The sequence below is a fragment of the Cygnus olor genome, chromosome 1, assembly GCF_009769625.2.
Source record: "Cygnus olor isolate bCygOlo1 chromosome 1, bCygOlo1.pri.v2, whole genome shotgun sequence".
Taxonomy (NCBI): Eukaryota; Metazoa; Chordata; class Aves; order Anseriformes; family Anatidae; genus Cygnus; species Cygnus olor.
In genome coordinates this window covers 200,158,772-200,182,254 of record NC_049169.1, presented here as the reverse complement: position 1 = coordinate 200,182,254, position 23,483 = coordinate 200,158,772, and the positions used below count along the sequence as shown (strand labels likewise).

At 39.8% G+C, this 23,483-nt stretch overlaps 1 protein-coding gene across 2 annotated transcripts in view; it reads left to right on the top strand.

Annotated features, from left to right (window-relative positions):
* Positions 1–1,979: 1,979 nt before the first annotated feature.
* TYR (tyrosinase) overlaps positions 1,980–23,483 on the top strand; it is a 59,546-nt gene continuing 38,042 nt past the window's right edge. For both annotated transcript variants that reach the window (XM_040544289.1, XM_040544288.1), the window contains exons 1-2: positions 1,980–2,959; positions 20,494–20,710. In XM_040544289.1, coding sequence (XP_040400223.1) covers positions 2,117–2,959; positions 20,494–20,710 — 1,060 coding nt within the window. In that variant the 5' untranslated portion in view covers positions 1,980–2,116. The remainder of the gene's footprint in view (positions 2,960–20,493; positions 20,711–23,483) is intronic.

The following is a 23,483-nucleotide window of genomic DNA, read 5'->3' as shown; positions in this document are numbered from 1 at the left end:
GGAACACATATTGTCTTACTTGGTTAACTCTTATGCCTGCTTATATATGGAAAGCTTGGTTTTCCAAATACTATCTGAATCACTCACAATTAATCAAAAGAGGCCTCTGCTCAGCAGTAGGTCAAAAAAGACGTATGTTGCTCCTCAGTCACATTTCTCATTCAGAGTTTCTCATTCATACAGTTTCACAGGGGATTCCTCTGTTAACTAGCTGTTTCAGAAACTTGTCATATGATAACTGTTAAGGCTTGTATTCAATTATTTATTTTTTTTTAACATTGAACATTAAATCTCCATTGAATATAAAAGTAAGATATTGAATGTATTTTTTGTGTATGGTTGTCTGCATATATTTGAGGGCTTTTCTGGTTCACTCTGAGGCTGTACCTCAAGCCTTTCCCAATCCCTGTGTCTTTTCAGTGAAAATTGATTACATTTCATTACAATGTCCTTAATGATATATATATTTATCATTATCCTCAGAGATGGGTCTCTTCTCATATATACCAGTTTTGCACTAGCCTCCATAGGAGGAACACTAAATGAAATGAATTGCAAAGGTTTCCCAAACAGCCAGGCAGAGAGAAAATAAAATAAATCAAACAAGTAACATTTCTGTGATTAAATCTGTTTTACAAGCTTAGCATGGAAACCAGGGGAATCGGTCAAACAACAGTAAGTATCAGCCTGTGGTTAGAAACATTTAAAATAATTAATTAATTAATTAATTAAAATAAAAACAGCTCTTTTTTCATTGTTCTTCCTGCTCCGAGTGCCTCCATCACTGGCTCCCCGGCACCAGGACTCAGGGATAATCTCTCTGAATATCTGAGGCATAGAAGCCAACAGGATTAAAGCACCTCGTGCTCCTCAGCACAGTCATGTGGTGAGCTGCTGATCCCAGCAAAAGGCATCGTTTCTCAGCAGAGTTCTCACTTCATTTCCCTATATGTTGTCCCTGCCTTCCTGACATTCTCTGTAACCATGAGGAAATAATTCATTGTGCTTTTAGGAAAAAAAAAAATAAAAATAAAACACTCTTCTAATAACAATGACAGCTGAAGAAAACTGGATAATTCATGTGCAATTCACCCAGAAGGAAACCAACTGCTGTCCCTTTAATTCAAGGGGCAATTTCAAAGTATGTATAACGTCCAATGTCTCTCATATTGCTCCATTAGCTCTGATCAGGCTTTCTTAGAAGAAGCAAAAGGAGGTGGGAGGTCTGGAGTAACATATTGAGCAAACAACATAGATAGGGGATTTGCAGACTTCATGGTGGGAGAAAGACCAAAGTCAAGGCTTGTTTTCCAGGTCCTGCTAAAAGTACTTTTGTCAAGTCTGTTGGCAAATTGCCTGTACTTTCCAAAAAAACTGCAGATTTGGGCACAGATTTGAGTGTAGTCTTAACCATTAAAGTGCTATTGATTCCAGTGAAATTAAACTATTTTTTCTTGAAAAGTTTATCAGCTCTCTTGTGAAGATACTTTGTCATATGCTAGCCTGGGAAAAGCAGCTGTTGCTGAAATATGAAAAATGCCATGCCAAATCATGTATTTGGTTTCTGCCCTCTATGCACACTTAATTTGACTCCATCTTATGTTTACTTTCTCTTAAAAAAAATAAAATGTAGCCTACCCCAAAAATATTTTTCTCATTTTCATATTCACTGTGCTTATTTAATTGATCAGATTCTTCTGAGTTTTTTTTAAACAATCATTTACACCAAAGTGTATTATCAAACAACTATTTTGAAGACCCGACAGTTGTTTCTGGGTCCAAATTTTAATTTTACTTCCTCTCCAATTGCCAGAAGAAAGCAATCATGTGCTAGGCAGAAGATTAACAAATTGTAATAAATGTCTTTATTTTGAAACCTGTAGGGGGTGGGCGAAAAAGTCAGTTGGCTTTCGCCCAGAACATGTGATAATCAGATTAACCATGAAGTGTATTCTCTGTGAAAATAGCCCAGGGTAGGAATGGGGAAGGACATTGGTGGGTGTACTGTAGTAGAAGTCAGCAGTGAAGCATTCCCAGCAGAAGGGAGAAAATTCTTTTATACCCAGGACATTGCAGGGGTCAGAGAGGGCTCTCCATGCACTGAAGCGTAACGCTGATGCTCTCCTGCTGCTCTGTGAGGATGTCTCTGTTTGCCATGGGTTTCCTGCTAGTCATCCTTCAGCCGTCTGCCGGGCAGTTCCCCAGAGCCTGTGCAAACACCCAGAGCTTGCTGAGGAAGGAGTGCTGTCCTCTCTGGGATGGAGACGGGTCCCCTTGTGGGGAGCGTTCCAACAGAGGGGCCTGCCAGGCCATACTTCTCTCTCAAGCTCCACTGGGGCCACAGTTCCCTTTCTCAGGAGTGGATGACAGAGAGGACTGGCCTTCTGTGTTTTACAACCGGACCTGCAAATGTAAAGGTAACTTCATGGGATTCAGCTGCGGGGAGTGCAAGTTTGGTTTCTCGGGACTCAACTGCACTAAAAGGCGACTGAGAACAAGAAGAAACATCTTCCAGCTCACCAACAGCGAGAAGGACAAGTTTCTTGCCTACCTTAACTTGGCAAAGAACACCCCCAGCCAGGACTATGTCATTGCCACTGGCACGTATACCCAGATGAACAACGGCTCCAACCCCATGTTCAGAAACATCAATGTGTATGACCTCTTTGTGTGGATGCATTATTATGCCTCTCGAGACACACTCTTAGGTGGGTCCAATGTGTGGCGGGACATCGATTTTGCCCATGAAGCCCCTGGTTTTCTGCCTTGGCATCGTGTCTTTCTGCTCCTCTGGGAAAGTGAGATCCAGAAGATAACAGGTGATGAGAACTTCACCATCCCCTACTGGGACTGGCGAGATGCAGAGGACTGTGTGGTCTGCACGGATGAATACATGGGTGGCAGACATCCAACTAACCCTAATTTACTCAGCCCAGCATCATTTTTCTCCTCCTGGCAGGTAAGGACAGGCCGAGGGGAAAAGATGGGGAAGGAGAAGAGGAAGGGAAAGGCAAGAGGAAGGGAAAATCTGATTGTGTCAGAACTATCCTACCTGACTTTAGGTACTTAAGTGAGGTGCACAAGCTGGAGAGAAAGTAAACTGCCAGAGAACAAATGATTTTACATGGACTTGATCTTCATTTAGAGCTGTTCATTCATCTCTCTGTCTCTTCTTTGACTGTAGGACTTAGACAGTTTAATTAAGAACAAAAAAGTTAGTCTAGAAGGAGGAAAGTCATGTCTTTGTGTCCAAGCATGACCTTTAGCAGGCTAAACAGGCTCAGGTTTGCTGAAGCAGCCAGCAAAGATAAAAAAGGATTTATGTATGCAAGTTGCTAGCACACAACCATTGCAAGACAGCTGGTGACTGAATAATGGAAACAGAAGGAAACAGTTTTCAGAGGCTCTACCCCTGTCCAGGCGTCTTCCTCCCTGCAAGTGTTAAAAACTATCCAATTAGTCTTGTCTGCTTTCAACTTAAATAAACAGACAAATAAATAAGTAATCTTTAGAGCATGGAAGAAACAGCTGTGTTATTCTCCTCTGTAGTTCAAAAGAAAAATAAGAAGTGATCTCTGTTGCTCAGAGGAACTAAGAAATAATAGCTATTCCCGCCACTTAAAAGCACTGCAAGTTAGTCCCTAAACCAGGATTACTGTACATATTCACCTAGGAGATATTTACCTAGGTCTCATATATTTGAACTATACTGTGCTGTTCTAACACCAGAGGCTTCTAGATGTTTTTAGTCTCTTGCTCATTACTACCAGTGCCTAAAATACAGTGACATTAGCTTCCATAGACATACTCCATCTTGACAATAGCAACAGTCCCTTCTGGTGCTGAAGTCTATGAATATGTTGGTGTAAATCTTGCTTTGTTCTATTTATTTCTGTACCAATAGCCCAAACAAAGGTTGAGCAGTTTTAGTGATTTAATGAAAAGTGAAAGAGATACAAGCCAGCAGCTCTCAGATTACAAAACAATGACTAACAGGGCTTAATGTACTGGTTTTCTGTGTTTAATCTTGATTTGTGTCCCCTAAACAACATAGACTGAGTCTATACCTGTAAACTCAATCATTCCTGGGTACTGTAACATACCTATTTTAGGACATTCTTTGGCATACATTTTATATGTATTATACAGATATATATATATGTAAATATATATATATTATATATGTATATTTATATGTAGTTGTACCCCAAGCAGGTACTTTTCAGGGACCATTTCTAGGAGGTTGTTTGCATACAGTTAAACCGTTTGGGAGACAAAGATGGGTTTGCTAGCATAGACATGGATTATTCTGTGCCATTTGGTCCTAGTGCCTGGGAACATTCCTGGCCACTTTTAATTTACCGGTGTAGGCATAGCCATAAAATATATATAGCCAAAAACATATATTTTGATCCCATATATAAACCTTCAACTCATTTCTAACAGTATTTATCTGTATGAACTCTACTAATTTAATTAGATTGCATTACCAGAATGAAGTGGATCTGATGCTGTTCAGTGCTAAACTAAATAAAAAGTTACATGGAAATGGTGCAAGTGTTAAAGTGGAATAAATGAAACTGGAATTGAGTGGGCTACCTGTGTCAAGTGGATCTATCAGTGCAATACACTGGATGAGATAACCAAAGTAGTAGGAGACAGGGACTATAAAGGAATCAGCAAGTTGCCAGCAGTGTTTTCTAAAAGCCCTGGAGGGATCAGATAATTACATGTAGCTTACTTTTTCAAAGGTATTATTAATCATATCCAGATTCTTAGAATTTCTCCATCATTGTAATAAATACCCAGACACTTTACCAGTGGTAATGAATATATTTAAGAAATAGTCAGTTTATAACTTCTCATTTAAGGTCATTGTCACAAATATACTCTGAAAATAACTGCTTTTTTAATGAAATAAGTTGATTTTAAAATATATTTTTATAACTTCAGTGGGCACAACAATGAAAATTGTGCTATATTTAAAACACGTTCAATGTCAGCACGTAAAAACACCTAAGTATTTGCTGAAGCTTTTCAAGTAATTTCTGCAAATGGTTGTTTATCACTTACATTTTTCAGTCACTTCTGGAAATATTACACTTTCATCAAAATTTCCAAAACAGGATTATAAACAATTTTAACTTCAAATAGTGACATTCCATTTAACATCTTCTATCTGCTGCCTTATTTAGAGAAAGAATGAACGAGATTGATCAGAGCTGCATTTTCAGTCAGTTCAGGATGAAGATACCACACAAACTGATATTTCTTTATTGGCCTTGAATTCAAATTTAAATAATTGCTTAAGATAGAATAACTTAGTTGATACAAGTAGCACAAAATAAGAGATCAGAATCTCACTCCAGAAAATCAAAAGGGAACAAAAATAGAATTAGCTTCAGCCGGAAAACAGCCATAGGTTTGCTGCAGAATATGTTGATTATCCAAGCTCTGTAGCTAAACAACAAGGGGTTAAAAAAAAAAAAAAAAAAAAAAAAAGAGGAGGATCCAAATATGTGAAGGAATTTAGGCTTTTATAGGCTTTTATAAAGCATTCAAAATAAAAAGAGGGCAGGAGAAACCTTTTCAATAAAACATCTATAATATGGTATCCTTCAATAATTTTAAGTCTATTTCCAAAGCATAACAAAATAATGTTTGTTACATTAGGAAATTCTGCGCGAGATGCAGTTATGGATTTATTTTAAAAAAAGGCAAAGTGCTTATTTGCAGAACAGCATCTCTTTTTTTTTTCTTTTCTTTTTAAGCCCTAAAGAAAAGAGAAAATACTTTATTCCATTGAGAAGTTGCCATGGCAACATGGATACCCATGAATACATGCTGAAATTCTTGCTTTCCCCTTACTTTTTCTTCGGCATGCTGCTGTTACCACTTAGCTGAGTGAATTATCTGTCCACATTTTTCTCATGTTTATTATCTAAGTGAAACTTTTGATTCCTGACTCTGTTTTTACCAGCAAGACTATCAGGAATCTTTAGTGTTTTTGTTTGTTTGCTTTGTTCATGATTTAGGGTGGGTGGGAAGGATTTTTTTTTATGCTTTCGGTTGCTTGCTTGTGATGATTCAAGTGTTGCATTTAGATTTATTTAGGACTGCATGACACCTACTAATGCTTTACCAAGTTTTGCAATTCCATGCTGATTTAACAGAAAGTGAGGTGGCAAATACAGCTTTTCCATGACATTCTGAGAGTTTTTTGTTTTTGTATTCATTTGTATCCAAGCTAATGGATTTGCTAAAGAAATAGTTATTATGCCTCACTTAAATAGTAATAGATGAAATTCTGCTCTCCTCTGCACCAGAGATAATTTGGAGAAATTACTGAAGTCAGTGGAGCATTTTCTGCAATTAAAAGCAGAATCTTTCTGTTGGAAGTTAGCATCAGAGCTTTGGGGTTCCCTCCATGTGCTAGAGAGACAACAAGGAAAGTGCTGCTTTAGGTTTGCAGTTGTGGAAACACGGCCACACCACTGGGTTCATCCCCCTGAATTTTGTCTCTTCCAAAAGAAGAGTGCCTTGAGAGAAGTAATTACACAGTGTGGAGAGCTGTCTGCTCTCAACTGCGCTGGTGTAAGCCTGGAGCCAATTCTTTGCTGCAAGCACCGAGAATTTCCCTTAGCACTTCATTCCGTATCGTCCTGCAGAACCACTTACACAAATACAAAGCTACTACAGAAAGGGAACAAGTTACACAAATAGCAAATGGATACAAGTCTCCTGAACTAATAATGGCAGTACTTTAGATCCATTACCTGGAAATATGACTTCATAAGAAATATGAATTTCAGCTATTCAGGTGCAGTTACTTAATTCTAAGCACAGTTTACCAAGGAACTGTACTTGTTAGTTGAATAGTCTGACGGGAACATTTGAAGCTTTATTTTCTGTTCGCCATTAAAAAGGGTTAATAAATTTCAAAAACATAAACACCAGCAGCCAACACATCTTGATTCTTAAACCAGCCAAGCCCCACATCCTTGTGGACAGCTGAGTATCTCATAAATTATAACAGTTAATTTTTATTGCAACTTATAGTTTTTGTGTCATCCATAAGCGGGTAAATAAATAAATAAAGCCCAAATGGAGCAAACAACTGTAAAAGACGAATTTATCAGGACTGATCTCATGATATGCTATCCCCACCCTGAGGGAAGTGGAATCTGCACACAGCAGGGACAGCCAGTTGAGCATCCTCTGCCATTTTATGTCATTATCTGAAACTACTGAAACTCTGAAAGTAATTCCTGCGCTTCCATGGGATCATGGATGGCTAAAAGCAGAGTTTGGCATGTGTCTGTCTCTTCTCTAAAATATAGCCATTGTTGATCAGGAATTGTGTAGTGTGGAAAAATAAACATATTCCAAGGTATAGAAATAAATAACTAAGGAATTTCATAAAAAATATTGTTTGCTTTTGTTTTGTTTTTAATAATGCACCAGAAAAAGAACCTTCCTGTAGAAAGGTAAGTCTGAGAATTTATGTTAGATGTGAAGACAACAACTCTAACAGGGCACAGCTTGAAGACGAGTAGAGATCAGGGAATCAGATTCTGTCAAGCCAGAAAGTGTTAATGAATATTTCAGCTGTAATTGATAGCAGAGTTTCCTACTCCACCCAAGCACAGTTCTGAGGTGTTGAACCAGATGTAAATTATCCACTAGTTTTGGGCTGTCTCTGAGCAAAGAGATTAAACTCAGCCAGCCTTTCCTGAAGGCTGAGAAAATACCTTGAAGGGCCTGGGTTTGTTTCAGTGCTGTCACTTCATGTTTGTCTCATCTCTTTGTAGCCTGAGTTTTGTAGCTCCTCCAGTTAATGCTTATGCTAGAAGGGTCACAAAGATAATTAAATTTCTTTAAAGTTTAACTTTGCGATTTATTTTTATTTTTTTAATTTTTTTGCCTGTTTTACCTTTCAGTTCCTGGTAATATTCAGGAGTACGTGAACAATCAGATATAATGATACACAGTCTATTACAAACCTTTTGGGCTACTATAGATACAACACCTTTTAAAGTTCTACCTATAAAAGTGATCTCCCAAAGTACAGTTGAACAATTTGTTCTATTGTAGATCGTTTGGGGATTTCCTTGTATTTTTCTCATTTTGCGAGTACATTAGCTTCTGCATGCCACTTAATTAGGATTAGATCATGCCAGGCCCTAATGCAGCCAAAATAAATAAATAAATAAATAAAAATAAAAAGTAAACCTCTTTACAATTGCCATGTTTTAAATCTGGCATGAGGGCTGCACTTTAATGCCATTCCCAAGCAAGAACATGTGAATAAATGGAGAGAGACAGAGCAGAGAAAGGCACTGAACCAGTACAAAAGTTCTTTTAGACACATAATGGGACCCAGGGCTCCGATTTAGGCATCTAGACTTGTTGTAGAACAAGCAGACACAGGGGAATGCAGCAAGGAGGACTTGGAAATGCCCACATCCCACCCTTGGGAGAGGCAGGATGTGTCCCACAGACAAGCAAGTCAAGTGGTTGCTCTGGCTGCACTCTGAAGTACGTATGTTTAGGTTATATTACCCTGGAGCATAACACCATGAAAACATACAGAATCACAGAAGTACAGAATCGTCTAGGTTGGAAGAGACCTCCAAGATCACCTAGTCCAACCTCTGACCTAACACTAACAAGTCCTCCACTAAACCATATCACTAAGTTCAACATCTAAAAGTCTCTTAAAGACCCCCAGGGATGGTGACTCAACCACTTCCCTGGGCAGCCTATTCCAATGCCTAACAACCCTTTCAGTAAAGAAGTTCTTCCTAATATCCAACCTAAACCTCCCCTGGCACAACTTTAGCCCATTCCCCCTCGTCCTGTCACCAGGCACGTGGGAGAATAGACCAATCCCCACCTCGCTACAGCCTCCTTTAATGTACCTATAGATAGTGATAAGGTCGCCCCTGAGCCTCCTCTTCTCCAGGCTGAACAATCCCAGCTCCCTCAGCCGCTCCTCATAAGACTTGTTCTCCAGACCCCTCACCAGCTTCATTGACATTCTCTGGACTAGAGCTTCTGGAGAGGGGTGGATTTGGGCTTGGTGAACTTTTGGGTGGTCCTTTGTGGAGCCAGGAGTTGGTCTCGACGATCCTTGTGGGTCCATCCTGACTTGGGATATTCTGTGGTTCTTTGATTCTATGCTACACATATTGCAGGTCCCTATGAGCACAGATACAAAGCAAGCACAAAGAATTTATCACCAAAAACCCCAAGGCTTTGAATTTAAAAATAGCAGACATAGGACTGAACACTGCCAAAGAGTCCTGTAACACAATTCCTTTTATTTAGGCACAGGGGCTGGTCTGTGTAAGCAGTAGCATACTAAAAGACAAAAGGGTTTCCCATTTGTGAAAAGGTGCGAGACAGCTGCAACAGTTCCACACATTTACATTCTGTTTTCTAAGAAATGATACAAAGAGCTGTGCTAAAGATCTCAGCTGCAGTGCACCAAGGGATTTTTTCTTTTTTTTCTTTTTGGGTGCTACAAGGCCCAGGAATGATGTTGCACATTCTGGACTGCCATCTACCGGCATTTACTCTGCTAACTACTTACATAAGCTGATCCTCAGAGCATCTTGCTAACTATTTCTCTGGAGAGTGTGGATTTATAACGCAGAAGAGCAGACATTCGATCTGAGTATGAAGCTTTTTACAGGGTGAAGAGAGAAATTTGCTCAGGACTGTTACAAAATGGAATAAAAAAAAAAAAAAAAAAAAAAAACGTGTTTAAGCAGTGTTTTGCTAGTAGAAACACCTACTGAATTGTGAGAAAAATCTCAAATAATTTTCTTCAGACAGGATCTTCTGTGAAACTATTTTATTCGCGATTGCAATGGCGGGCGTCCTGTCAATCAGGAGCGCATTTTAGTAAACAAATCATAACCTTTATTCCCTATTACCCGATGCCTGATCACCTCCCCTGTTTCCTCATTGGCTGAGTACTACAGGTTCACAAGCTACTCGACGCTCCTCTATACCATATATGTGCATTTTTTTCTTTTTTTTTCAACCCTTTAATTTCTCCTTTCTTATGTTTTGAGAACTTGTGATCTTTGTTTTACCATTCTCACACTGCCCATCCTGTTTTTCTCAAGCTTCTACCTTATTTTGGAACAGTGAGGCCTTCTACTGTCCACTTATCTACTTAGCATTTCTCCTTATTATGACTACACAACTACCTTGGAATACAGAAAAGTAATTCTCTACAGCAAAAACACAACTTAGTTTCTCACAATTCCCCCCTCTTCTTTTCTTACTCCTATTGTTGTTTTTGCACCTCTTCACATACTGTATTCTAGAGTTTTTCCAACATTAAGGTGCAATATTCTTCTTCGGATGTCATGGGGGGGTGATAGATATACAATGCCATTATTATTACAATACCAACAAATAGCTGTTTGAGCCAATTCTATTCAGGTAATCACGAAATTAGTTTCTCCAAAATGTTTCTAAATCCCCAGAAAGTGTCATCTTGAGCTACTCTGTGTAGGATCTTGTTGTGTTTTTTGTTTTGTTTTGTTTTTTCCCAAATATTTTTGAGATCAGTCAAATTCATCCCATTTGATCTACAAATATACAGCAACTAGTATTAACTACAGTGCACACTCCTCCTTATGAGGTTATTAATAAATCTAATACTATTTGATTCTAGAGTACTATTTTTGCAAACTTATCTAACTTATTTTCAAGATCTTCAATATATTTACAATATTTTTTGTATTTTGAGATATTTACAATAGCTTTTTCTAATTCACTCACCCCTAACCAAGGTAAAAAACACCTTGCAAAGCTGTGAAATGCTGGAGAATTTTACTAGAGAATTATCTGGAGTCCACTTAATTCTGCATGTGGTCTCAAGGGGCTTCAGATTTGTGGGTCTTCAATAATAGTTACATTTGAAATTATTGCCTCCAGGGTGCAAGCTCCCTTCCATCCTAGGGGCAACACCTTCCTGGCTTTATTACCACATAGCCAGTACCACCCCTTGCCATTTGGGACAGGCCATCTGGTTACAGGTTTCTCATGTTGTAACTGGTGTGCATTACGTATATTAGCATTCCCGTGGCTACCATATTCAGTACAGTATGGATTATTCCCTATTTCATGGATATTTCCACACCCAGGGTCAGTAATATTGCCCCCTGAGTTTTCTATCAATGTTGTTTAAAAGGCACCTTTGATAACACAATATGTTGTAGCCAGGACTATGTGTAGGGAGCTCAATTTCAAAATCTATTCCTTCCCAGGACTGGGTACGATTTGTCATTTTTAGAAATCTAGAGAATCCAGGCACAGTTGCTGCTGGAAATAGCAATCAGGGACAAGGCCTTTTCAATCTTTCTAGTCATCTGGGTGTAAATCCAATAATTATTTTGAGATAGAACTCAAGAGATGTTCTGGATTAATTGGAAATGCTAATTTTTCCCTCCATCCTATCACTAATCCCTTGAGAATATGTATTACTAAGATAAACTTAAAATACATCATTTCTATGTATATATACACCCCTATATTAATTAAGAAATAATAATTAAGAAAAACAATAAAAATCACAAACTAATAAAGATTCTTCTGGTGGGGATTGAATACCCTCCTTTCTTTTTCTCCCACTTCCAGAGAGTGTTCACTGGAAACACTCCAATTCTGTGTAATTCAATCCCTTTTACTTATTAATTCATTAATAATTCTTCTTAGGAGAAGTTAAAGGTTTACGATAGATAGTTTTAACAGTTTTAACCTTAAAAGTCTTTGTTAATGCAGTCTCTCAGGTATCAGGGTTAACTGATGCTTTTACCCAGGTATGAGTCCACCCTTTCTCAGCCATTCTTACTGTTGACTCAGTAGTCAGGACCACTTGGAACAGTCCGTCCCACTCAGGTTGCAGTTTCAGTTCTCCCCGTGTTTGCATCAGATCCCAGTCTCCTGCTCAGAATGGATGGATCAGGACTTCCAAGGGTGGGGTTTGAGCTAATGATCCACAGGTCCTGAGAGATGACAAAGAGGACAACAGCCTGAGTATATAGTTCTTAAGAAAAGCATCTTTTGTCTCAATTTGAGGTAATTCTTTCCCTTTGTCCAGGTACAACAATCCAAATAATATTTCATATGGTGAAACTCCCACATCTTTTCTTGGTGCAGTTTGAATTCAGGGAAGTGCCAAAGGTAAGCACTTCGTTTGGGGAAGCTGAGTTTCAATTGCTTCTTTACTGTCTGATCCGCTCCACCCTTCCAGAAGAGGAAGGATGCCAAGGAGTGTGAAATTTCCACTTAATTCCTAGAGTCCACATTAGCCCTTGCAATATTTCTGACATAAAGTGATTTCCTTGATCAGAGTCAATATTTTCAACAATTCCATACCTGGGAGTTATTTGTTCTAGAATTACTTTAGTTACTATGTTCGCAGTAGCAGATACTGAAGGGAAAGCTTCCAGCCACCCTGACAAATGATCTACCAAGACTAATAAGTATTTAAATCTACCTACTCTAAGGAGTTCTGTAAAATCTACCTATACATTTTGGAAGTGTTGAATTCCTGGTTCTCGCCCCCTTTGGGCTGACTGCAGATAATTTTCCCATTTGACTTTTGGCATACTACACAACTCCTGTGTACTTGTTCAGCCAGAGTACATATATTCCTACACATACATATTTCCACAGCACAGTGTCACACATTCCTTGAATTCCCCAATGACCCTCTTGATGTAAAACAGTTAATATTTGCCTCATTAGCACTTTATTCAGCATTTCTCTCCCATCAGGGAGTATCTATTTTCCTTTGGACTTTGTAACTCCTAATTCCTTAAAAACATCTTTCTCTTAGAACTTTTACTTTTTAGTTTTGGGTAGGGGTAGCTCAACAATTCCCTGAATCCTCTCTGGATTTATTCTTCATTCCTCCTCAGACACTACATATACCCTAAATATTTGACTTCTCTTTCTACGAATTTTAATTTATTTTCCAATACTTTCAAGCCCTGTTTTCAACAGAAAGTCGAATAGCCTGTTAATGTCTTCCTTCACAACTGTTTTCTCCTGTCCTGACAATAAAAGATCATCCACATATTGTAACAGTAACACCTCCTTTGGAGGTTGGAATTACTCCAAAATTTGTTCTAGAACTTGCCCAAATAAATTGGTGGCCCTGTAAACCCTTGAAGTAAAATTGTCCATCTGTATTGCTGCTTCCGCTCCATTTCAGAGTCTTTCCACTCAAAGGCAAATATATCTTTGCTTTCAGGGTTTGAAAGCACCCCATTAATAATACTGTTATTCCAGCCTAACAATTTATTATTTGAATGCCCAATTACATTATCGAATCCTTTCCCAACAAGTTAGTCCCTGCCTCGGGTGCATACAATAATTGCCCAGTGATCATTCTATCCCTAGTCTCAGCTTGGTGTCCCCAAAAAGTGGCACTGTTATCCCAGTCCCTTCTACCCCCATCACATTTAGGGTTTCATTAGTTAATTTAAGCCTTGATACTTTACAGGCCAGTAATGACCTAGCTGTCTCAGTGTATTGGGTTCACATGGCAAGGTTCTGGTAGCGGAGGGGACTGCAGTGGTAGCCCCCTGTGAGAAGAATCCAGCAGCTGCCCCATGTTAGATAAGGGCCAGTTTTAGCCAGCTCCAAAGGGGCCCACCGCTGCCCAGAGCCAAGCCATGAGCAATGCAGTTTAAATCTCTATAAGAGCACACCCAAGAAAAGGAAAAAAAAAAAAAAAAGGTGCACAACAGCAGCTGGGAGAGTGAGGAGTGAGAAACCTCCCTGCAGACACCAAGGTCAGTGCAGAGGAGGGGGAGTGCAGTGCAGAGGTGCTCCAGGTGCTGGAGCCGAAGCCCCCCTGCAGCCCACAGAGAGGGCCCTGATGGGGAAGGCAGACCCCCACAGCCCATGGTGTACCACAGCAGAGCAGATCTCCACGCTGCAGCCCATTTAGGAACAGCCCAGGAAGGTCAGCATCCCACGAGAGGGACCCCATACCAGAGCAGCTCCCAAAGAGCCTATTTTTTGCTGCTTGTGGAGAAACCCACACAGGACCAGCCCAGGAAGGTCGGCACCCCACAACAGAGCAGGGAGGAGTGTGACCGTGAAGGAGCAGTGGAAACAAAGCACCACGGACTGACTGCAGTCCCCATTCCTCCCCCCCACCCCCCCGCACCACTCAGAGCAGGGAAGAGGTGGAAGAGAGTGGTGGATGGTGGAAGGTGCCCCCAGCTTGTTTCTTTGTTTCTCACTGCTCCAGCCCGTCAGCAATAGGTAATAAATTTTATTAATCTTCCTATGCTGTCTGTTTTGCCCCTAACAATAATTGTAGAGTGATCCCCATTGAGGTACACTTGAGGAACCCTTGAGGTACACTTTTTCATTTAGCAGGGAACTAGATTTTTGAGAAGCCCTGACTCCCCTATTCTGAATTTATAACAGCAATCTCTCCTCCATCTTCCACTCCGGATACTCCTATTTGAAGTGGCCAGCCTGGCCACACTTAAAACATCTTCTCAAAGCCTGTCCCTGCTAGGATTTAGGCTGCAACACAGGTAGCTTTCCTTGTCTGCCATTCCTTCATCTCTCTTCCTCTCCTTTCCATCCTGGGCCCGCCTCCTCCCGAAAGTCCCTCTATCTCTAGCCCTCTGCCTCACTACCCAGTACGCTGTGAATACCATTAGTTTCACTCTCTGCTTTTCCTTCTCATCTCCCCTCTTGGCGTACACCTTCACACTACCTGCACTGTACACTCCATCCTCCCACCTTCTGGAGTTTTTTCTGTGTATCTGGCCAGGCTTTAATCACAAAATGGACTTTAAAGAGCCCTTGAGCTACCGGGTCCTCAGGATTCATCCCCGAGTACTTTCTAATTCTGACCCCAAGTCTCTCATAGGATTTCTATGTTGTGGGTTGTTATTATTTCAGTTGGATAAGCGGATATTTCTGCTCTATTGGAATTACTCTCGGTCCGGGGGGGAGGCGAGGGGGGGGGGGGGGGGTAGTTCTTTCCCATTGTTGCATAGCTGCCTGCCGAATCACATTCTTCTCCAGGGAATAACATACTCAGGATTGACATTTCCCCCCCAGGAATACAATCTAGGCCTTAGAAATGGATTTGACTGTTCTGCTAGGCCCTCAATTAAAGCCTTCATTTCCTTCTTAAAACTCCTAACCTCTCTGCTGGTAAGGGGGGAGTGGCACCAGCCCCACGTCAGCCCTGCACGGCCCCGAGGCCCCACCAGGACCCCCCCACCTCTGCTCCTGCTACTCCGCACTCCCCGGCAGGACTTCTCCAAGGACAGCGTCAATTGCAGTCCCTGTCTCCCCTCCTGGAGCACCTGCCACTGCCTCCGGTGCAATATTAGGATTATAGGGAGCATAACTTGATTCCGCCTCTGAAAACCTTATTGTTTACATATAAATTTCAAGCCCGAATTTTCATCAGACCCGTATTTTACCCAAAATACTGAAGTTCCTTTTATTAGCTTTTTAGGCCAGACAATTACACAGTATCAAACCATTTTTTAAAATTATATATTTTTAATCTTTTTCCCCAGTTTTTGGGTTGTTTTTCCAAATCCTTATCATTCTCTCCAAAGGGCTATCTTTAGGCAAAATCCCAGGGTCTCCAACCCCACCCTGCTGACTCTTGGAACCCTTAATCCCCAGCTCTTCCTGACGTGCTGCTGTGGACTTTACCACCCACAGGGTACCACACGCCTTCACCTAGGATTAGGACAGAGGTGGGGTGTACTGCCCAGCACCCCACTTCACCGTGCTTGGGGTACCGTACACCTAAGGGCCCAAACCCCCCGAGACTCTCTTTCCCTCCTTTCCTCTCCCTTTCGCTTCGTCCCTCTCCAGCCGAGGGGACTTCGTTCGTCCCCTCGCAGGACTACCGAGCCTCGCGGATCGGGACTTCACATTCGCTTCGCACTAAAAGTGTGTATCATTCACACTCCACAAAAGAGTCTCCCCGAACCCAACCCGAGGCAAGACATGATAAAGTTTCCCTTACCTCGGTCCGTGCACGGCTTCCCGGTCCAGGTTATCAGCAGTAATCCCCGTGCCTGTTCTCGATCCGGGCTGTGTCTGTGTATGTCAGTGTCTGGCCTCCCTTCTCCCCAGAGCTTCACAAAGCCTGTCTTCAGATTAACAGTCTCGGTCCTTTGCCGGCGGTACCAAGATGACTCACCACCCCCAACTGGACCGCTGAAATCAGCGAGGTGCACCTTCCTGTCTGTGGTGGCAAGAAATCTTCGGCAGGCGACAAGATCCCGGACAAGCTCCCAAACTGTGAGAAAAATCTCAAATAATTTTCTTCAGACAGGATCTTCTGTGAAGCTATTTTATTCGCGATTGCAATGGCGGGCGTCCTGTCAATCAGGAGCGCATTTTAGTAAACAAATCATAACTTTTATTCCCTATTACCCGATGCCTGATCACCTCCCCTGTTTCCTCATTGGCTGAGTACTACAGGTTCACAAGCTACTCAACGCTCCTCTATACCATATATATACATTTTTTCTTTTTTTTCAACCCTTTAATTTCTCCTTTCTTATGTTTTGAGAACTTGTGATCTTTGTTTTACCACTCTCACACTGCCCATCCTGTTTTTCTCAAGCTTCTACCTTATTTTGGAACAGTGAGGCCTTCTACTGTCCACTTATCTACTTAGCATTTCTCCTTATTATGACTACACAACTACCTTGGAATACAGAAAAGTAATTCTCTACAGCAAAAACACAGCTTAGTTTCTCACATGAAGCTTTTTACAGGGTGAAGAGAGATATTTGCTCAGGACTGTTACAAAATGGAATAAAAAAAAAAAACGTGTTTAAGCAGTGTTTTGCTAGTAGAAACACCTACTGAATGAAAAGAAGGCAATTATGTGACCTATTTTGTGTAAACTTTAAGCAGATTAAATCTAAAAAATAAAAATAAAAATGTTTGACTGGCCTTTGTGCTGTTACAACTTACACAACACATGACTGATAAAACAGCAAATAATAGTTTCAGGATAGAACCATACTTTGTAATACCTCAGTTATACCTTTCTGGAAAAGCATCCTGGCTAACTTTACGTCCAGTCTTTAATTTGTAGTGCAGAACAAATGGCAGAAGGGCACAGATAAGCATTTTCGTTCCTTTGCCTTATGCTGTTATTTCATGATCATGAGTTAATGGATACCTTATAGCATCTGGCTTCTGTTTGGTTAATCAGACAGTTAACAAGGGCTACACTGAGACATAAATTGAACAATAACAAAATAAATAGACATTTATAAGCCTCATAACATTAAGAGTTGCATTAAATCACGCTGAAACAGATAAACAAAACACTGGGGAAACGTTCCTTTGTTTAGTATATTCGAGCTCATGCCTGAAGATTGCCCATCTGAATATTTGAGTTTTGAAGGCAACATGCGATTCCTCTTTAGGACGCAATAGGGATGTGTCTCCATGGTGGTGGGGAGAAGATGAAAAGACAGGAGATGACAGGGCAGAGAAGCCGAAAGAAGATCTACATAAGGACTGGAGAAAACAGAGCTAGACAGAAAGCTTACATGCATGTAGTTTCCAAGCCAAATGCAGACTGGGAAATGGGTTGAGATCCACCAGCCAAGGCTCACTTGTTTTCTTCACTAGTGCATTTCTAGGGACGTAAGACTGTCCATTCTTTACAAACAAATTACTAGAGCATTTCCCACAGCCTGAAACCTGTTTTCCTTTTAACTGGGTTGAACTACAAGAAAGTAAATTTTTACAAAGAGAAAACAATCATAAAAACAATAGCATAGCTGTACTTTGTGTTTATAAATGTAGGTCTTTCCATGTTGCTACATCTCCCTTCCTGGTGAATTCTGAAAAGAAACTTTTTAGAGCTGCCAGGAGGGATCAAGTTCTGCACACATGAAACTCTGCTGGATAACCACCTAAAGCCTCCAAGGGCATCTCACTAGTTTTAACAGACTGGGGCAAATCTCAGTTAAAAGAGAGTCTCAGTGGATAAATTTCTCTGAAAAGCTTTCTTATCTCCTCAAAAAAAAAATATTTGTGAGATTCATATTCATAGGAAACTTATCACTTAAGAACTCCATCTCCTTAAGAAATCTAGGTTATATCACCAGCTCTGTCACACATTTTCCGTGAATTTGTGGTCAAATCACTTAGAAAAATGGTATTTCTCATCTCCTTCCAGTCATCCAAAAGTTCATTAGACAGCAAAGCAAGTTGCCTTTCTCTCTGTCTTTAGTGACTTCAGAGGCACATCCATGCCTCCAGGGTGTGATTCAGCCCATCCTAATGCAGAAGCAGAACATTAAGTTGAACGCTCTTAATTTTGCTTTCCTTGCTAACTGCAGTACAGAGACAGTTTTCACATTGATTTTTTTTTACACATTTTCTTTCATTGACTTAATCAATGGAGAGAGTTTGGTACCCCTTAGAAGTAAGTACACCTCACCTACCAGGCGTCCGGTTTCGGAGTGCTGAATCACACGCGGGAGATGCCTCTCTCTCTCTGTCGATTGCAGAAGTTGCTCTAAAGCACTGCTTCAATCCAGCAATTCGTACACAGCTAGTGCCAGCAAAGTGAATCTCCCGCTCAACTCCTTCACTAACAGAGAATCTCATGTTCTTCTACCTCATTCACAGCAGAAATGACTGCTTTCAATAACTTTCTTCATCGTTTCTGTCCATGAAACAGGAACACATCTCCAGGATGAAAGACTTCTGGAGGTTTCAGTGTTAACGTGTTTTCTCTTGAGATATATCACTCGATATTAAGACCTGTTATTTTTCCATACAGTTTTCTCATTAACTGCACTGATTACCTGTTAACCACAGAATCCTATATTTTGAATAGATCTCTGCTTGTTTGGAGTATTGTTTGGGTGTTTTGGTTTTTTGTTTTGTTTTCGGAAAAAAATAATGCAAAGCACTAGACAACACACTTTGTTCAGACTCGCAGCCTCATCTGCGGTACATATGAAACAACTCCTGGAAGTTTTGAGCCACTGTTATTCGTTTTCATTTTTGTAGACCCCATCAGCTGTGCCACAAGACAGGACCACCAAACCGTCTAGTCTGATCTTCTACTTGTTATTGTGTCATTACCTTTTCCTCCATCCTCCATTCTGACTGCACGTCAGGCAGGTTTTCCTGAATGTAAAGAAGAAATGTGTGTTAGTACCTGTACTAAGTGCCTACGGGTTTATTTTAGCAGAACGTGGGGAAAAAATAAATAAATAAAATAAAATAAAACAAAATAAAATAAAATAAAATAAATATAAAATAAAATAAAATAAAATAAAATAAAATAAAATAAAATAAAATAAAATAAATCCTGGCCAAGCAGTGGATGCAGTGAGAGCTAGTATATGAGAGTTCTTATGATGACCATGAGATCTTCATGGTCATCATAGGACCTACATCCTTAGGTAACTAATAAGTTGTTGTGGCTTTTAAAAGATTCTGAGTGACACCTGAGTAACACTGATGGTCTGTGTGGTCACTTTTAACCCATAGCAAATGTGAAGGAGTTTGACTTACAACTATCTGAGTATCATTTAAAGTTACATTGAGCTACTAGTTACTTAACTACTGATTTGAGTATTCTCAAAGTGGACTGGCAGTTTCCACTTCCAGTCATCTGATGGTCATCTGATTAATAATGACTTGTTATGTCATGGTACTTTGTGAACCCAGAACATTTATACAAACAATGCTAGATTCTGACAGTATTTAATACTCCTATCCCTCTTTCTGCCTCAGGTCCTTTTCCAATACTCATGACTATGGTACCTCAGATTCCGATATATGTACATCTCCACAACATTCCTGTGAGGAACGCAGTATTTTCCTGTTCTGAACATAAAGTGTCATCAAAACATAGTGAAATTAAGTGATTTGCCCATTTATTCTGAATAAGCACAGACAGATATTTTCAGAACAGAAGATAACTTTTTTTCATATTCCAAATCAACAGTTCTCTCTTTCCCACATGGGGAGACAAATCTGCAATTATGGCTTTGTTCAGTAGTCTGCTGAAGCCAAAAACCTCCATTAGCAACTGCAGTAGCAGATTTAACTCCATTTGAGTCCCGCTGCATTGGTTGGTACACTGAATTTATCTTCAGTGAGCTTTCAAGTGCATAAATAAGAACCGATGCCTTAGTCCATATGGACAGCTTCAGACACCCACAAATGTATTATTTCAAAATGTGCACCATTATTAGAGGTGTCTTCTATGAAATATACAAGCTCATATTAAAATCATTCATTAAAATAATTAAAATTAATGTATATTATTGCAAGAAACATTATATTGTACATTTCCTTAACTCCTTTCTAAATAATAATAATAATAATAATAATAATAAACAAAGTACCTCTTTCCTGCTTGATTTTTTTTTCTGTTTTTACAACTGCAACTCTGCTAACAGAAAGTGTTTTATACAGGTAATCTGTACTCAGTCTGAAGAGTACAACAGCCAACAGTCTTTATGCAATGCTACTAGTGAAGGACCTATACTGCGAAATCCTGGGAACAACGACAAATCAAGGACTCCAAGGCTCCCATCTTCAGCTGAAGTTGAATTTTGTCTGTCACTGACTCAATATGAATCTGGATCCATGGATAAAATGGCCAATTACAGCTTCCGGAACACTTTGGAAGGTAACATATTTTATTCTGTTTTGCCATTTCTAACAGTAACTTGAATTTCTCTAGGATTAGAACCTTTAAACTTTGGACAGTTTTAGCCGGTTCCATGAAGCAAAACTAAAGGAAAAGCTTCCTCCTGTAATAGCAACATAGAAAGAAGCATGTTAAAGTTGATAAGAAAATAGAAACTGCAGGCTAGATCAGACTCTAAATCCATCTATGAGATATTGTCTCTGCAATAGTCAGTACCAGGCATAGAAATGTAATGCTGCATAAAAAAGAGATCCTCTAATAACTTGCTTACACATGATCATAACCACGTCCATTTGGGTTACAGGACTGTCTTGGGGTCAACATTATACCTAAAACGTTACCTTTAGTATCTCTTCCTAAAGTGTTTAGTTATTCGTCTTAGTTATCAAACTCTCCATCTCGTTATGAATGTTCCTAATTTTCTAAGAAACATGGATTCTTTTGTAAATGGAATAGTTATTCTTAATCATCTATCAACCCAATCTCATTTGGATATTGCTAAATTGCTAATAAACAAGGATAGCACATTATAGCTATCAATAAACATTGCTTCCCTGCTGCATTATATAACTACTGAATCAAATAGGACATATTTACATCGATATCCCAGAGATTTTTGCTTGCAAGGAAACATGCAAGTGTCAAAACAATACAATATAGGTTGGTGTGAGCATAAGAAAACAAAGGTTTTAATATGTTCAGTGTTGCTCTTAATGTAGTGTGGAATGTTATAAAGCTGTCTTGGGGGTGGGGGGGGTGGAGGGTGGGGGGAAGGGCAGTTAATGCAATTATTCCATAAAAACAGTCAAAAATGTGGAATTTGTGTGCTGGAGTCAAAAGAGAATATAGACATTGACTCCAGCTCTGGATATAGTTTTGCTTTCTACCCTTGCAAACAGAAAACAAGTGAAGTATGGAAAAAAAAAAGGTGACAACTGAGTAGAATTTTTTCTGCATTTTTCTCCATGAAGTATATAAACAAATACAAAGAGTAGAATAGGAAGAGTAGAGAAAAAGGAATTGAAGTAAACAAGTCATGAAATAATGACATGCTGTCAGTATTGTAGACAAAAGCATAGCCATAGTCTATGGAAGTTAAGCAGAGCTATGGATGTGTTTACTGAGTGGGCATAATCAAAATGGACCCCTCACTTTCAAAGGCTATATTTCAGTATCATGACTGCTCATTAAATAAGGATAATTCAGTACTTGCTTAAAAAGAAGAAAACCTGTGTTTGGTCAAAGCTGAGCCTAAACTGACAGCTAAACAAAGCCATAGATCAAGTACAGGCCTTTGAAGCAAAAATATACAAATAACATTTCCATATTAAATCAACAGTAGCTATTTGAAAAAAAAAAAAAAAAGTCAATAACATTTGACAGAATTGTGCAATGACCAGGAATGTACCTACAGCTTCCAGAGAGCCAGGAAGTAATTATTTTAGTTCTAAAATCAGAATCAGTGTTCTGTCTGAATAATTTATCAAACCCTTTCTCTATCATTGTCTCTGTCATGTTAATTTCATGGCAGTCATGATTGATCATGGCGTTACTGCTGTCGTCTGTCAGTCATATCATGGAGAGGGTCATGCTTTAATCTGAATTGTGGCAATGTTACTGCATCTGAAAGGAGATCTTGTAGATCAAATTTTCCTCCAAGTAAGTTCCGTTCTGTGTAACAACCCTTCAGGAGCTGAAGAGTGTTCAACTTTCTCCTTAGTGAGATGGTGAAGCTCCATCTCACCGCCACAATCGTTCAGATGCACTAGGTAGGCACCATTAGGTTCTGGTGGATTTCATGTGATTTAGACAATTCTTCCAATAGACTGGAGACAAAACTACATGTTATTGAGGAAGGACACAAGTCAAATATGATCCAGAAGCTTAAGTAGTTACAGAAGCAGTGTATATTATCTTGGGCATAGTGTTGCATGGCTTCTGGATGCATCCATTTAGTCCAGAGCAGGGGCAGAGCAAATTCATTCCTGTCACATTGGTCCATCCATATGTGCCTTCCCTAGCATGCACCACAACCCTTTCAGAGCATCTGTCTGATCCATCACATGTGATTCAAGGAGGGAAGAAAAGAGATGGAACTCCTTTTCTCTGGCAGTGAAGGCCATTTGCAAGTCCTAGAATCCATGTGAAGGGAGGCTAGGAGGCTGCAGAGAAGCTCAGTGAGGAATGACTGAGGCAATGAATGTCCCCTCCTTAGAAATTCTGTAGACATGAAACCAAAAACCAAAACAATCCAATACTACAGTGCTCTCTCTTCTAGGGGAAATCCTGTTAGGTGACCATGTTGGCTTGTAGTCCAACTGCCAATGCACTTACTAGATGCCTTATTGTTGTTTAACTTTAATAGCCCAGCCTAAGGAGATCTACAGTGCTCAAGAGCTGTTGTGAAAGAAAATAAAGGTCAACAGAGTGCAGAAGCACTACAGCAGCACGTAACTACGTGAAAATAACTCCTCCTTTTTCCTTTTAGCCTTGTGGTATCTTTTAAACTCAAGGAGCTAGTCCTAAGATCTGATCACTTTGTTTGTTTCATGAAAGGCATTTTTTTTTAACCCATTCTTCTAAAAATTGTTACTGAAAACTCCAAAAGAATAAGACATTCCCTTCCAGTACAACTACCATTTCCCTCTTTGGTGCTTCCATGAGGAAAGCTGTTTCAGAGCATTGATTTTAGTTCACTGTAAGGTTTTGGTTTTGCTTTCTTTTTTTTTTTTCTTTTTTCTTTTTGCCTTTT